We start from the raw sequence: 17,104 nt of genomic DNA on the forward strand, positions 1-17,104 counted from the left end.
CTTCTTGGAACAGCTTGTACCACCTATACACATTTTTCTTACTCAGAATAGACTCACCGTATGCAACTGTCAACATTTCAAGAGTTTTAGAGCACTGGATTCGATTTTTTACACAAAATTTAATGCAAACTCTTTGCTCCATTTTCTTCGAAAGAAGAAAATCGCCGAGCACACCAAACCCTTCTAGCCTTTTACGCCTCTGCCAGAAAAACAACACGAGCTGTATAGTCAAAACTGTGAACATATGATCGAGTATGTGTTCAAAAAGTAAGGTGACTTTTCAATTTTCACGGGCTACGTACGTTCAAGTTTTAAATTTTTTGTTTGGTTTGTTGGTACACTCGTCACGATCATATGTTCACAGTTTTGACTATATAGCTCGTGTTGTTGTCAGCGCAATTTGTTCCAAAATTGCTTAATTTTGATCAAAAGATCCATCGCTTTTGAAAGATTTTCTGACCAAAAACAGCACCACAGTCATGCCTCAGCCTCCATATTCACCGGATTTGGCCCCCAGTGACTTTCTTCTTTTCCCAAAACCGAAGAGACCCATGAAAGGACATCGATTTTCAACGATTAAGGAGATAAAAACTGCATCGCTGAAAGAACTCAAGACTATACCACAAAATGATTATCAGAAGTGCTTCGATGATTGGAAAAGGCGTTGGCACAAGTGTATTACATCTGAGGGGGATTACTTTGAAGGGTACAACATAAATATTGAGGAATAAATGAATATTTTTTGAGAAAACCATAAAGTCACCTTATTTTTTGAACAAACCTCGTATATTTCTTGTTTTTTTGTGTGTGTTCATTTTAGGCCTAAATCGTTGAATTTATAATAAATAGAAAGTCCCTCCCCCCCCCCTCCGTTTCAAAATCTCAGTGTTATTTGTAGTTTGTAGGTTTAAAATTTCGTTTTTATCATAAAATTATAATAGATTGATATGAATTGCTTATCCTTAAGTACATTTCCGGATTTCCTATTAACTGCATAACGAAACACAATTTTGAGAAAGTACATATATTCAAAATTTAAAATTTTCTATTTGGCTTTTCCCCAAATCCGAGATACATGACCGGTCTTTTGATGATAAAAAATGTTGAAAATAAATGAACGTTATCATTAAATGTTAATTTTAACGTATTTTTAATAATATATACAAATTATAATAAGGTTTCATAATTATTTGAGCCGTCATGCTTATCGATTAGAGGATTATAGTTTATATAAATATAAAAAAAATACTGCCAAAAATTGAGGCTAAATGTAAAATTCATTCATAAAAAAGCTCGCACAGTTTCAAAAATGTTTTATTTTAAATTTTACTCATTATTTGACTTCTGTACTTATACACGTTACATTGCATTTTGTGGCATATTTCACAATAAATATTTCTTTTTATCTTGACAGCGTGCAGTTTTTAGAAGAAATTCATTCGATTTTTAGCTGTTTTAAAACTGTTTGAAAATAGGGAAACAATTTTACATTATTTGTTGTTCTGAATTATGTGTCACAATTGTTTGCAACTCAACTTTTCGTAAAAAATCCTAAATCAAATGTAACCTGCACATTTTTTCACTATAAAAACTAAAAGATATAAGTTATCAGTTTTCGAATCGAAATTAATTTGAGGAAAATTTATATGGTGACAATATAAATAAATTAAAAGATATAAATTTTTGAAATATTCATGAGAAATTTGGAATAAGGATTAACATTTTGATACTTTCGTAAAAGTTTATGTAAGGCTTAGAAGTTAAATTCTTCTATCAATGGAAACCTACGCATGTAGGTTAAGGTAAAGTTGAATATATACGACCTATTTTTAATATCAGTAATTTTCAAATAGGCTGATTCACCAAGTTTTGAAAAAGAAGTCAATTTAGTAACTTCATAAATGAAATTTCAACAATTAAAACACATATTTCCGTGTTTTAACGATATTGAAACAACATTTTGCAGAATTGAATTGGCGATTAAATTGCACGGCTATCTTACTAATGAGAAAGTATTTGTTTCCAACTTACGGAGAAAGCTTTAAATAGTAATTTCACAATTTAGCGAAAGTTGATGCAATTCTACTAATTTTGTTTAGTATTTTTGCGTTTATTACGTTGGCGAGGCATGTGTATTTTCCGTTGAATTTTGGTAACTTCAATGTAAAGCTCCTTGGCACGACGTTGGATGACTTCCCAACGGTAGGCAGCGATCTTGGCGATCATCTGCGAGGCATGATCGCATCCTAGGGTATCCCGTAGCTGCCGGTAGTAGTGTATGAAAGGATTGATGGACCGGCAGAAATACTCTGCAGTTTTAATTATGCTCTTTTTCTATCTTTCCTCGAAACTGACAGGCTGTTGAACGGCATTATAGCCACTTTCTTATGGCCAAACTTTAGCAACTGCGACGTATATTACACACTAAATTTTGTTGCTTGAAAATATAAAGTTTCTACAAAAATATATAAAAAGTTTCGTGTAGCTTTTTAGCCATTGCACAGTTTATGGTTAAAAGCTGTTATAAATATGCAAATCGATGATATTCATTTGTTTGACACCAATATTAGGAATTTTAAATTGAGAATCAGCTAAATTCACTTCGTCTAGTGCTAAAGGGGAAACAATGGCTTCAAATGCGTGGGACAGAACTTTTTTTTCGTAATGTCTTCGTAATAAATAATAGTTATTATCAATTTATTATTTCGTAAAATATGTTTAGAGAAATGAAATATTAACCACATAAGGTAAGTCTCATGTATTTGGTATATTTTTTTACCCTCAGGACTTGCCGAAATGAAGTTACCTGGCCATTAAGTGAAAATACCTAATTCTTAATTTGAAAAAGATTTTAAAAATTGTAATATATATTTCAATAAATCTGCTATCGAAATTCTTGAATTTTATTTATCTTAAATTTAGTTCATTTAATTTTCTTGCACTCCACTTCAAGTACCAAGTATTTTTTAAAGTATAATTGAGCATAATACTAAAAATACTTTCAAATCTTACTTCTCATTAATTTAAAATCTTCATTATTTTTGAAAAAAATGCAATTGTTTCATTTTCCTACAGATACGAGCTTCAATTTAAAAATTTTGAAATGCAAGGCAAATATAAAATTGAAGTTAATTCTTCCTTCACAACATGAGAAATCAATTGAGACATTCTTTACAAGGACAAGACGGTACAGTGCAAACGGAAAAAATGGCAAAAGAAAAATAAATATAGTATTCTAGGGTATTATTAGTATATGTTATAGGTTTTTATTTTTGTGTGGAATAATATCAGCTGCTAACTGAATGAAGTAAGAAAATAAAAGTTTAACACAGGCAAACAAAAAAAGTGTCCGGAGCCACAAAAAGCAACCTATATAGCATTGTATTATTGTTCTATGACAGTCAAAATCTGTATTGACTGGAATTTTCTGCTCACTAGTTTTTTTTTGTAGGTAAAATTATCCCATGCAGGCCACCGTGAATTCAGTCTCTTTTTCGGTGTAAAATTCATTTTTTAAAGCCCTTATGTTCAAAAAGATTTCCCCAGGGTTTGGTTGCAAAATTAATAACAATGGAAATTTAATTTTACGACATGATCAACATTTTTTTCTCGAATAACTGAACGGATTTCGACGAATCTTATGTTGACATTTTTCTTTAAAAACGCACATTCCAGAAATCTTCCTTTTGAATATAAAAGTGTTGAATGTTTTTCTTAAATGAACAATACAAAAAAGTAGCTATTTTTTAGGTAAAAATTGTACTTTTGTCCTCTTATAAGAAAATTTCTTTTGCGCATTATTCTTCATTTTTTCTGGGGAGAAATGCGAAAAGTTTATTTGCTTTCGTTTATTTAAAAGAATAGTATTTACTATTATTTTATATAAAGTTTAATTTGTTCATATACAATTTATAATTTTTTAAACATATTCATTGTTTTTATATTCGAAAGAAAAATTTGTCGAATGTACGTTTTTAAACCACAATTTCAAAGTAAGGATCATCAAAATACGTTTAGCTATTCCCGAGAAAAATGTTGATCATTCTGTAACATTGAATTTCCATTGTTAATAACTTTTGCAATAAAAATTTGTTTGCTTATGGTCACTTATCTGTCACAACTCGAACCCCTTTTCCAAGTCTCCCTTTCAAAAATACGCGTGTTAGAGACTGGTCACAGAAGTGTTATCTGTCACATCTCGAACCCCTTTTCCAAGTCTCATAATATGAAAGAAAATCGAAAAAACCTGGATGTTCAGGATTCGTGATTCATATCTGAAGAAAGAAATTAATGGTCAAAGTATTCACGGAGAAAAAGATATCGCAAAATAATATCGCAAAACCTCTGTATTGCAAGAAAGCGCAATATGATAACGTACAAACAGGTCCCGGAGCTTTGTACGACATTATAATGCACTAATGTCACAGAAAAAAATGAACTTAAATTTTATTGCATGTGAATAAAAGCTGTCGTCTGCTACGGCGTCCTTAGTAGCAGTAGGAAAAAGCAAAGTATGAGTGAATTCTAGCTATAAATCGAGACCCCAGATTTAAAACAATCACAGAAAAAATTTGAAATTTGCTGCAGGTAAGACTTGCAATGGTTAAAAATTAAACATATTTCGGCGAAAGTTTCACCGAGGTTAGGAGTATAATTCTGATCTCGTCTACTGCGTCACGCTGAAGTAAGCAAATTTCGGTAAAACATGTAGAATCAGCAACAGATAACAAGAAAAATTTTTTTTTACTGATATATCTCCTCCGAAATAAATTACACTATTGAAGACGAATCAGAACTTATTTAATACCATTTAGTAAAAGCGCAAAAAGGAACTGATAGATGGGAATCCCCATATGAAGTTAAACGACGCTGGATAGCACTAGCGTCGTAATTGTCCCTATACCTCGAATAAAAATGGAGCGATTATAAGGCGAAGGATTATCTAGGCAAGGTTAAAAGTAGGAAATTATCTTGGACTCATGTAAAGTTTATCTGACAAGGTTAATTTTTGTTCCGGTGAATCTTTCACCTGAAATCGATGTAAACTTTATCTTTAATTTTTTCTGTAGTCGTTTGTTCACTACAATGTACATGCAATGTACGATATCACGAGTTTGCGCTATTATAATGCGATATAATTACGATATATAGCGTAAGAATTACGGTACCCTACCACTAGAGATCTCAGAGTATTCTCAGGCGAAATAGCCTGGCCGGTTTGAGACTATTGGCAGCCTCGATTTAAATGATTGAGTCTCAGAGATATTCAGTATATTGGATACTCATATCGTTTTTTTTCAATGGAATTACGGTTTTCGATTCACTAGTCTCAAACCAAAATGGTTTTTATGTTCTACCTGTGAAAAAATGCCTCTCTAGCTCCACTTCGATTCGTATCCAGTCTACAGATTACTGGCCCAAAACTTTTATCCACTACGCTACGCAGGAGAATGAGATTGATTATTTCTTCACATCTCACAAGCGAATTGACAACGTCATTCTAAGTGCTGTAAGATTTCATAATTTCCAATCTATCTTATTAAAATAAAAGAATTATGGATATTATGTTGGTCGAATAGGGTAGTGACATACTTTGAAATTCGATGGAATGACAGTTTTCGATCTATCAGTCTTAAATCCAAAATGATTTTTTGGTTGTGAGAACATTTCTTTCTATACTCTGTTCCCTGAGAGAAGATCCTCTAGTAATAGAAACTCAATAGAAACTATTTTCTTTGATTGATTTACGACACTGGCTTTATGTTTTCTACTACTTGTCTGTTTGCTTACCAAACTCAGTGTGGATAAGGTTACCCCAGCAGGGGTCTTTGTTCCACAGCAGGTAAAAGTAAGGAAATGTAAAGAATTTAAACTTTGCAATTAGCGATTTGAAAAAAGCATAATCCGCATCTATGAATTTTTCTGATTCCAATGATACATTTCTTGCTCTAGGAAAGTTGAAAATTTGAAGAAGTTTAATCGCAGAAACTGTAGCTCAATATTCAATTTGATATTGCTTACTTCCCCAATTTTCGAACTTTATAGACAAATTACATATCGTTGAAATCGGAATAATTCGAACATACTGAATATATTACTTTCAAGTCGGGGATTGCAGAATTATTGATTATTGATTTTTAACTTTATAATTACCAAAAAGAGCGACTGAGTCAAAAACTCAAGTGGCTACTGTAGACCCCTGTAGCTCGAGCCTTACGAGCGGTGAGGTCCTTTTATTTTATAGTTAACATCTCGTAAGAGTAATTCAAACTAATTTAGAAAGAAACTCAACGAAAGTAATAAATATTAAATTAAGATCAAGGGACCAATGAGAAGAGAACTTAATAAACTACGTGTGAAAAAAACGGGTAAGGACACTCCTCCATCCAGAAACGCCAACCCACACGGAGAAAAGGATATCGCACAATGATATCGCAAAACCTCTGTATTGAAATAAAGCGCAATATGATAACGTACAAGCAGGTTCCGAAGCTTTTTAGGATATTATAATGCACTAACATCGCTTGGCCTTTACTAGAACCCTCGTATATATAATATAATAATAATATAATGTAAAATCTTGCAATGTACGATAACACGATTTTACGCTATTATAATGTGATAATTACGATATATAGCGCAGGAATTACGGTACATATTGCAATTCTTGCGATATCGTTTCTCCGTGCATATGCGCGCCTAGCCTAGAGGATCTTCTCTCAGGGAACAGAGTATAGCTCTGTTATTGACTAAGGTGTCGTACTCAAATAATGAAACGTATTGTCGGCTCTCTCCAGACCTCTCTCGCCTTTTAACAATGGAGTCATAACACACAGATTGTCTGCCCCCCCCCCTCTTAGTTGTTACCTAATTTAAGTACGGCCCCTAAAGCAATTATATACTTTTTTATATTATACGGAAATAATGCATGTTCACATAAATTTGTAATAAAATTTCTAATAATTTTTTTTCAATTTTCTTGAGTTTACTTGAAAGCTAAAAGTAAAAAATTACTGTTGAAAGAAGAAAGTTAATAAAAATGAAGTGACCCTTACAATAAAATATATGATATTTAACTTCATGTACTTCACAAAATAATTGTTTTCGGCAGAAAAACACAATTGCAACGACATTTTTGCCTAAAAAGAATGTGCGTAATGTGCGTAATGTGTTCTTGAAAACCGTTTGTTTATTATCTCAGGTTTTTTGGGAAAATCAAGCATTTATATCCTTAAGAATAACAACTATGCTAATTTAAAAAATCTTATGGTAACAGCCTGATATACTAAAGTCATAACAAAAAATCCTGGTACTTGGTTTTGAAGCTTTATTATATGGCGACAAAAAATCACAGAATGTTCAGTCAAAGTCAGAAACATTTTTCAAAATTATATTTGTAAAATCATGTCATTTTGATTTTCGTCGTAAATGTTTTGTCTCTTCTGCGACAGAAAATGTGTGAAGAAACAGGAGAAATGACACTCGACTTTCACTGTGTCGACTTTAAAGTCGTCCGCAAGTGGAAAAATTGATATCAGAAATTTGACGAAAATTCATGAGCATTCTCTAACATGTACTTTACAAACGGCTATATTTTTACTTCACTACATATTAGATATTACCCCCCAGTGCTAGAACCTTCAAATTTTCCATTCGACCTAGAACGGGTGCAACAGACCCGAGACAATTAATTGAGTATATTAATAGTTTGCAATAAATAAGAAAACTTCTTGGAAAAAACAGCCAGCAGAAAAAAACGTCCGGGTCCCTGGGACACGTTCTAGGACTTGAGGGTTAAGAATCTCGAAAGCGACATTCAGACTTTAAATTCTACGCCTACGACTTTCAGAAGCTTGGCTCATTTTTAAGGGATCTGTTTCGCGCTTGAATTCGAAAATTCCGAGAAAGCACGGTTATTCAATACGAGTCTTCGAACATTGAAACTCATTAATATCATGTTTATTCTGACGCTTTAATTAAGACATTAATCATTTTTATTGACCATTCAACTTTTCAGATGAAACTGCTGATTAGAGAAGCTTCTCTTAAGGACATGTGATACTTCGTCGTGTGGTCAATCGGGTACAGTTCTCACGGCTTTTTTCACAAAAATGAAAACCTTTAAAAACTGAATTCAGAAATACTATAAAATATCATAACGGACATCCCTGGACTTTTTTTCAGGGATAATAGCCAAAAAAAAGTTTATTGTGCTAAATAAAAATTGTATGCACGTGCATCATTTTGAGGTTAAGGTCATTTTTCAGCTCTCTGTCATTCCCATAATGTAGTTCTCTGTGGTATGGATGCTGCCGGTAAGCACTCTAGAATAATTATGGAAGTGAATTGTGACATAGATAACCTCGAAATATAATTACACGTTTTTAGAAAAAGCAAAATTTTTGGAATTAACCTACAAAAAAAGTATGCAGTGACGTCCTTTAGCATGTTCATTATCATTCCTCAGATTTTCAAGACAAAATATTGATTAATCTACAGAAAAAAGCTGGGGGAACCTAAAGCTTGTAAAATCGATAATTTTCTGAAAATTAGACCATGCATTTACAAATGACAGGATTTTTCCACAATTATGAATATTTTGATCTCATATTTTAACCACATAATATTAGTGGGTAAATACAATCCCTGAAAGAGGGATTTTTCGAAAAATGGTCTGACGACTAGACGATTAAAAAATGAATGAAGAAAATTGGTTAATCCGTTCAATTTATGTTGAGAATTTTCGTAACTTATCCTCTCTCCTTAGATTCCACGACAAGAAATATGGAAGGAAGATGCTACGTATTCTTGAATCGAAAAATGTGGAATTGCAAGTTATTTCATTTTCAAGATTACACTTGAAAGGTATGCGATTCGCAGCCTTTTCTTCAGAAATTCGTTTTCCATAATTTTCAACCGAAAGCTCGAAATTCATAATTTATCCCTCTTTTTTTCTTGAATCTTTGTTAAAAATACAGCTGCTTGCTTCACAGTGAATGTGCTGTTGCTCAGGATTGATGCACTATTTTATGTCAAACAAGATAGTTACATTTTTAACCGAAGAGTTTAATTAATATCAACTGACGGGATGAAGCTCAAAACAGAAATTTTTAGAATTTCTGTTCGTCCGTCTTAACCTACGCTAATTTGGTTTTCTCTCACTATATTTTTAAAAATGTAGTCTAATCAATTGAAGTCTCAGTATTTTTGAGACTTCTAAATGACTCAATTTTAATTAATTTTTTTTAAACAATCGATTCAAATGTTTTTTTTTAACGGAAATTTGATCTGTTTGACTATTTTGAACCATCATCAACTCAAGTTAAGAATCTTTGAAAAAGGTTCGCATGTGTACCGAAACGTAAGTAGGATTAAAAGGAGTTTCTTCTATGAAATAAATATCTGAGTTTCAAAGAAAATGTTTTATTGACTCATGATTTATTTTTGATTTACGATTGGACCGTAAGACATAAATAATCTGAAATCTACAATTTGAAATCAAAAAATGATATGTCAAAATGAAATCATTTCTTCATTTTTCAATGGTTTCAATTTTAGAATATACTCGTATTTTCAACTGAAAAAGATAACTTTTCAAAAACTCGAATTTTCAAATAAAATGTGAGTTCAAAAAATTAATTTTCAACTAAAGCTTAAGTTAATTTTGAACAAAATAAAAATCTGCAACAAAAAGATATGAAAATTAAACTCAACTACTGATTTATTAATGATAAATTGTCAGTTAAAAGGTATTAAAAATCATTTTCCCGTTACGAAAATAAGTTTTCAAACATGAAGATTGAATTTCTCTAAAAAATATACAATTTGTACAAAAAGTGGAATAATGTCAATTTCAGTTACATATGTTAAATTGTAAATCAAATGATAAATGTAAGTGGCTGCGAATTGCATACCGTTCAAGTGTAATCTTGAAAATTAAATAACTTACAATTCCAAATTTTTCCGAATCAAGCATACGTAGTATCTTTCTTCCATATTTTTTGTCGTAGAATCTGATTTAATGCATCTAATGTAGAATATTGAAATTAAATTCGTCAATATTTTAATGAGTTTTTATTCCTCTCAACCGGCTCTTACCTCTAACAATGGGAAGATTGAGTGAGGTATGACAGGCACTCAATCAAATTTTAAGCTCGATCATGCCCGAGTAAAAATACTTCGACTTGAGTTCGACTTGAATTGCCTTTAATCAAGACATGCTGAAGTCGGAAAGGTCGACTTGAGCATTTCTCAGTTTTGACGGAGCCAGACTTCAATTTATGTCTTGAAGACATGCATTTATCTCTTGAGTCAAATTTTTATTACTCCAACACGAGCGGTTTAGAACTTCAATTGTATACCTTTCTTAACAAAAAGGGTCATTCTGACTGTCATAAAAGCTAATCTTTATAAATGATTAAACAGTCTTGTATATTTTTATACAATATATATATTCAGTCAACTTATTTACGGATTTTCATTTGTATTATACTTTTTTCACGTTGATACCGAAAATGTTATTTGTTTTTACGTATTTCTAACGGCTTAAGAGATCCTTCTAGAAAATTACCATTTTTATTCTTTTGAAGAAAATTGTAAAGGGTTATAATCGTTCAGACCCACAGATCCTTAATTTTTTAATTAAAAATAACTAATTTAATAATTACAAATTTTTCATTCATAAATTTTAATCTCATTTATGAGCCGAAAAAGGTTCGTATTAGGGCTGGTTTACTTGAGACAAGTAAACGTCGTCTTAATCAAGACAAGGCTCGACTTGGGACAAGTAAACGCCGTTTTACCTGCCGTGGCCATAAACGTAAGACAAAGGCCTATGTCTCGACTCTGTTTTTACGCGCAGCCAGACATCGATGTCTTGGAGACGAACTCAAGACATAACCAAGTCGAACTAAACTCGAAGCATTTTTACTCGGGTGGGTTTTACGACGATTTAAGTATCTTTGAGGGATTGTCTTTACCCATTATGATTATGTGGTTAAAATATGCGATCAAAATATTCATAATTGTGGAAAAAAAACCTGTCATTTGTAAATGCATGGGCTAATTTATAAGCTTGCCCGAGTAAAAATGCTTCGACATGAGTTCGACTTGGTTATGTCTTGAGTTCGTCTCCAAGACATCAATGTCTGTCTGCGTTATAAAACTGAGTCAAGACATAGGCCTTCGTCTTACTTTTATGGCCACGATAGTTAAAACGGCGTTTACTTGTCTTAAGTCGAGCCCTCTATTGACTAAGACGACTTTTACTTGACTCAAGACGAGCCTTGTCTTGGCTGATATTATCGAACATTTTTTGGCTCATAAATGAGATTAAAATTGATGAATGAAAAATCTGTAATTATTAAATTAGTTATTTTTAATTTAAAAATTCAGAATCGGTGCGTCTGAACGAGTATAACCCTTAAAAATTTTCTCCAAAAAAATAAAAATTGTAACTTTCTAGAAGGATCTCCTAAACCGTTAGAAATAAAATTAACATACGAGGTGTGTTCAAAAATTAAGGTGAATTGTCAATTTTCGCGGGCTACGTACATTCAAGTTTTAAATTTTTTGTTTTGTTGTGTTAGTACACTCGTTACGATCATATGTTCACAGTCTTGACTACACTGAGAAATATATCATGTATCTGCAACACGACGCTTTCTTTGCATAGAAACCGCATTGAATTGAACGGTACCCGTGTCAATTCAACAAAACAGTATTTTAAATCAATGCGGCAGGGATTTTTGATTCTATGCGTTGCACCGTGTTGCCTCAACACGGTTGCTCTTTGATTCTACACTGCTCCGTGTCGTTGTAAAGCAGAGGTGAAACGAAATGCAGGGTCTCCGGAAACGACTAATGTTAAGTTGAGAAGCACTGCCGTGATGTAGAACTAACTTGTCGATACGTGCACGAAGCCCGAAATCGACACGTGCACGAGGTTGCCAAAACTTTTCTCTCTCGATTAGTATAAGGAATACTGTGATATAAACTTTATATACGATAAAGAATTGAAAGCAACATGGATGCAATAGAATTAAAAAATCATAGAATTTTCATAAATTGAAAAAAATTATGTGAAATAAGTTTATTGGCAATATATAAGTTAACGTGATACCAACAAAATACACTAATAGCAAAATAAGTGGAATTAACCAGTGCGTTAGCTGAAAGATGAGCACAGTGGTTGTCACTGTGCTCCTAGTCGCTTGAAGCGTTTCAGGGAAAGTATATGAAAAACTTGCAACTCCCGGCAGAAACAAAACGGTACCGTGTTGTATCAAAGCGGTTGCCGCACAACACGAAGCGCCGTGTTGGTGCAACACGGCGCTCATTTCCGGCAAGTCATAAAATACATCCCGTGTTGGAGAAACACGGCCCGTGTTGTATAAACACGATATTTTTCTCAGTGTATATAGCTGGTGTTGTTTTTCTGGCAGAGGCGTAAAAGGTTAGAAGGGATTGGTGTGCTCGGCGATTTCCTTCTTTCGACAAAAATGGAGCAAAGAGTTTGCATTATATTTTGTGTGAAAAATGGAATCCAGTGCTCTAAAACTCTTGGAATGTTCACAGTTGCATACGGTGAATTTACTCTGTGTAAGAAAAATGTGTATAAGTGGTACAAGCTGTTCCAAAAAGGCCGAGAGGATGTCGAAGACGAACATCAAGTTCGGTCAAATGTGAAGGTTTTGCTCACTGTCTTCTTTGATTACCGTGGCGTTGTGCATCAGGAATTCTTACCACAAGGTCGTACGGTCAATAAGGAGTATTACCTTCAAGTTATGCGCCGTTTGCGAGAGGCGACACGCAAAAAACGTCCGGAACTTTGGAAAAACAATTCGTGGCTTTTTGCATCACGATAATGCACCTGCTCATTCATCGTTGCTTGTGAAAGATTTTCTGACCAAAAACAGCACCACAGACATGCCTCAGCCTCCATATTCACCCGACTTGTTCCCCAGTGACTTTTTTCTTTTCCCAAAACTGAAGAGACCCATGAAAGGACATCGATTTTCAATGATTGAGGAGATAAAAACTGCATCGCTGAAAGAACTCAAGGCTATACCACAAAATGATTATCAGAAGTGCTTCGATGATTGGAAAAAGCGTTGGTACAAGTGTATTATATCTGAGGTGGATTACTTCCAAGGGGACAACATAAATATTGAGGAATAAATGAATTTTTTTTGATAACACCATAAAGTCACCTGATTTTTTGAACACACCTCGTATATTAGCTTTTATGACTGTTAGAATTACCCTTTGTGTTGGGGCAGGTATACGCTCGAAGTTATAAACCGCAAGTATTGGAGTCATACAAATTCGACTCAGGAGATAAATTTATGTCTTTAAGACATAGAAACTTGTCTTCAAGGCATAAAATGAAGTCTGGCTTCGTCTCAAACCTGATACAAGCTCAAGTCGACTTTTTCGACTTCAGCATGCCTAGATTGGGGACAATTCAAGTCGAACTCAAGTCGAAGCAGTTTTATTCGTGTGAGGAAAAACCTTTCAGCTTTGAAGCTCTGTCCAGAGAAGAGGCAATTATTTTTTACATTTCTATATCTACTTATTAAAATAATCTATTAATTGAAGTTAAACAAAGCCATTTGTTCAGTACATGTTAAAGAAAGCTTATGAATTTTTAAAAATTTCTGATACTAAGTTTTCCATTTGTAGAGAACTTCAAAGTCGAATCAGTGAAACTTGAGGATAATTTCTTTCGTTTCTTCACATATTTTCTGTCGCAGAGAAAAAAAAATCATTTTTGACAAAAATCAAAATGACATAATTGTACAAGTCTAATGTTTCTATTTTTGACTCAACATTCTTCGAGTTTTTCTCGCTGAATAATAAAGCTTTAGAGGCAGGTATCAAAACTTGTTGTCCCGACTTTAGTAACTTAAGTCTTATAGTAATGCTTGAACCTTCTGCTTTAAAAAATGTATATCCGTAGTTAAATTACAACTTATGTCAAAGCACTATCACCATTTTTTTCCAGTATTGCGTGGCAACCTCATTTGAAAATATTTTTTAAATTTTTGAAGCGTAGGGGAGCGGTGGGTAATGTGGCGTACATGTTATAAAATGTCCCGTTAAAAGTTAAATATGTTGACAAAAAGTGTACCTGCGCCAAGTTATCCTTCATGATTGGCTGATGTGGCGCGCTCTTTGTGCAATTTCGGAAAGTGAAGTAAAAGTTGTTTACTGAGTCCAATGAAATTAATTTTGGGTGAATGATGGGTTCAAATAATTACTTATAAATTGTGTACAACTTGAACGTTATATATTATGTTTTTTTTAGTCCGGAAAAATGCTACTGTACTTTTTCACTACTTATTGATCACTTTAGAAATACACACATATCATCCAAAAATAACTTTTTATAATAAGAATTGAGTGATTAGTTTTATTGAGCAAATTTTTTCACTATATAAAACAGTACACATAAAAAAATACAGTACAGTAAATACCTCTCGCAATAAATTAATCAATTTCTGTAAATGAGGATGCGCCACGTTACCCGCCGCTTCCCTAATAATCAGACGGAATAGAAACTTTGAATAAGGTCCCAAGGAAAAATTAGTTTTGTTCTTTAAAAGTACTACATTAAAAAACAAGTGATGTCTTATTACTGCAAAACCAAATATATAATTGAAATGAAATTTATTAGCAAATATAATACAGTGAAATATAACTTTTTCTACTGTTTTCCAAATTTACCTTCTTGGAAAATGCAAGGCAAGCATTGTGCTATTATGCTGGAAAGTTTCTGCGATTCCACAAAACTTTAGCTTTATAATGAAAAAATCCAAAAACTAAATTAAACTTTTTGATGTTAAACACTGAATAATACGTAAAACGTTATTCTTCAATACATTTAAAGTTGCAATTTTATTATTTTATCCATTTAATGAAAATATTACTATAAATATGAAATAGAAGTATTGCGTTTTATTCTCATAATTCAAAAGTTTTATATATTCTGAATACCTTAATTTACTATATTTTCTGAATACATAATGATAACAAATTTTACATACATTGGACTGCGAGTATCCGGAATGTCTCTATTACTAGGGAGACCGTCAGATGCTTCTTGATTGAATTTATTTCTTGCATAAGGATCCTCTCCCGCTCGCAAGCCACCCCTTGAGACGTATCTGTGGAGAAGTAATTTAAATAGGGAAAATCTGCAAAAAAATTTCATATTAAGCAGGAAAATTTCATTCTTAGGTTTATATATGCAAAATAATTCGCACATGAATGCAGCTTGTTGAATTCCAATTTAACAATAAAATAGTTTATTAACGTTCTGTGAAGAAAATTTAATTCTACCATACTACGAAAAAATTAAGAAGTCATAAGTTTAAAGTATTACATTACAGGAAAGCAAACTATTCTCGTTTTGTGTAAGTATGTCGTATCAAACTTACCCCTGTTCGTCGAAATAATTCCATGTGACGCGGGGATCCGGACTAGGGGCAGGCAACAGCGCAGAGGACATGACGATAACCGTTCCTTCTGCGTGCACGAAACCATTGGAACTTCCCATTGAGAGTACCAATGAACCTGATTCCTTCAATCGTAACGCTCTGTTTTCAGTCTAAAAAACAAAATTCATGACTTTTTACATTTTTTTATCATTTGCAAAACTTTTGCCAACATGTGTCTGTATCAATATATTTTTTGCTACTTGCAATACCTTTACAATTAGGTCGAGACACATCTACTTATCTTACAATAACATGTAGGAATAATATTATAATAATTGAAAAAATGGCTGAATTAGTATATTAGGGATGTGCAAAAATGATGCGGCTCGGGTCATTTTTGCCTGCCAGCCGCAGAACCGCAATCAAACCGAAAATCCGCATTCAACCCGACCACCCACATTCAGCCCACCAACCCGCATTTTAGGCGCTTCCTCAGGCTTGAAAATTAGCCCATGTATTACTCTGACAAGTTTTTCTCCTACAATTCTGAATTGTATCATTTCATATTTCGACCACAGACTATAAATTCCTAAATGCAGAACCTCTCAGAGCGCTTTTTTTCGAAAAATTCTTTGGTTCTTGTTTTATTGCAACTAATTGAAAATTGATGCATTTTTTGCGCCTGAGAAGTAGCAAACCGCCACCATGAGTGTACTCATGGCGAACATAGTTCGTGGGCCCTCTGGCTGGCTATGGAACAGCGGGTGGTCTTAAAACATCTTACTCAAAACATCGCAAACCTGGGATCGAGCCGAGAATTTAGATTGAGTGCCCAGCATGCCTCACTGAACTTTCCTATTGTTAGAGATTACAGTCGGTTGAAAGAAATTAGAAATTAGCCAATATTAAGGAATTTCATTTTAATACTGCGCATACAGTTTATTACATAAAGATAAGATGATTAAAAAAAGAAAGAAGAAAATCGGTTAATCCGTTCAATTTCTGGATACACCTTTTTTCTCTCTTCTCCAATTGTACGACAAAAAATACTGAAAGAAAAAGATGCCGCGCCCAAAATTGGAAACTGTTGAATGGGAAAAGTATGGAATTTACATTCATTTTATTTCGATGCAGGGTGGGTCCCATTCCAGGACGACTTCCCTTACCTAGTCTAACATACAAAAGAGTCTATTTTAGGAAAACCACATTCCTTTTACGAAACCTGTTACACCCCCAACGCTTGATTGTTCTTACTCCTGGAAGAACTTAATTTTTACGCCTTAGCTTGACCATTCGATTTTCTACTAATGGTTCCGTGGATGTTATATTGGAATCAATTCCTGATACAGAAGGTGCGGAAGGTACGTACGTGACAAGGTGTAGCGGTGATACATTATTAGTTACGTTATTTGTAGTGCAGCATATTTTTACACACACGTTAGGCATACATCTTTTTATTAATTGCTCTATAAGTATTTATATAAAACAAAGAGAACAATAGTTATAACTGAGAGATAGCTTAGATAGGTGAACGTATCATGCGCTTTTTCGGTCCAAGATCGAGTACGTCTATCGGTCTTGATTCTATTCAGCGAGTTTTCTATTTCATCTAGTGTTTTACTAGAATCAGTTAAAGTTTCAGGACTAACTTGTTTTCGCAATGG

The 17,104-nt window shown here is 33.3% G+C and overlaps 1 protein-coding gene across 1 annotated transcript in view; it reads right to left on the reverse strand.

Moving 5' to 3' along the window:
• The window catches only part of LOC117178666 (polypeptide N-acetylgalactosaminyltransferase 2-like), a 369,602-nt gene extending 353,869 nt beyond the window's left edge, over positions 1-15,733 (reverse strand). The window contains exons 1-3 of the mRNA XM_033370091.1: positions 15,710-15,733; positions 15,441-15,610; positions 15,048-15,167 (exon numbers count right to left, since the gene is read on the reverse strand). Coding sequence (XP_033225982.1) covers positions 15,048-15,167; positions 15,441-15,610; positions 15,710-15,733 — 314 coding nt within the window. The remainder of the gene's footprint in view (positions 1-15,047; positions 15,168-15,440; positions 15,611-15,709) is intronic.
• Between the last annotated feature and the right edge of the window lie 1,371 nt (positions 15,734-17,104).

This window comes from Belonocnema kinseyi, chromosome 8 (genome assembly GCF_010883055.1).
Source record: "Belonocnema kinseyi isolate 2016_QV_RU_SX_M_011 chromosome 8, B_treatae_v1, whole genome shotgun sequence".
In the NCBI taxonomy this organism is placed as follows: Eukaryota; Metazoa; Arthropoda; class Insecta; order Hymenoptera; family Cynipidae; genus Belonocnema; species Belonocnema kinseyi.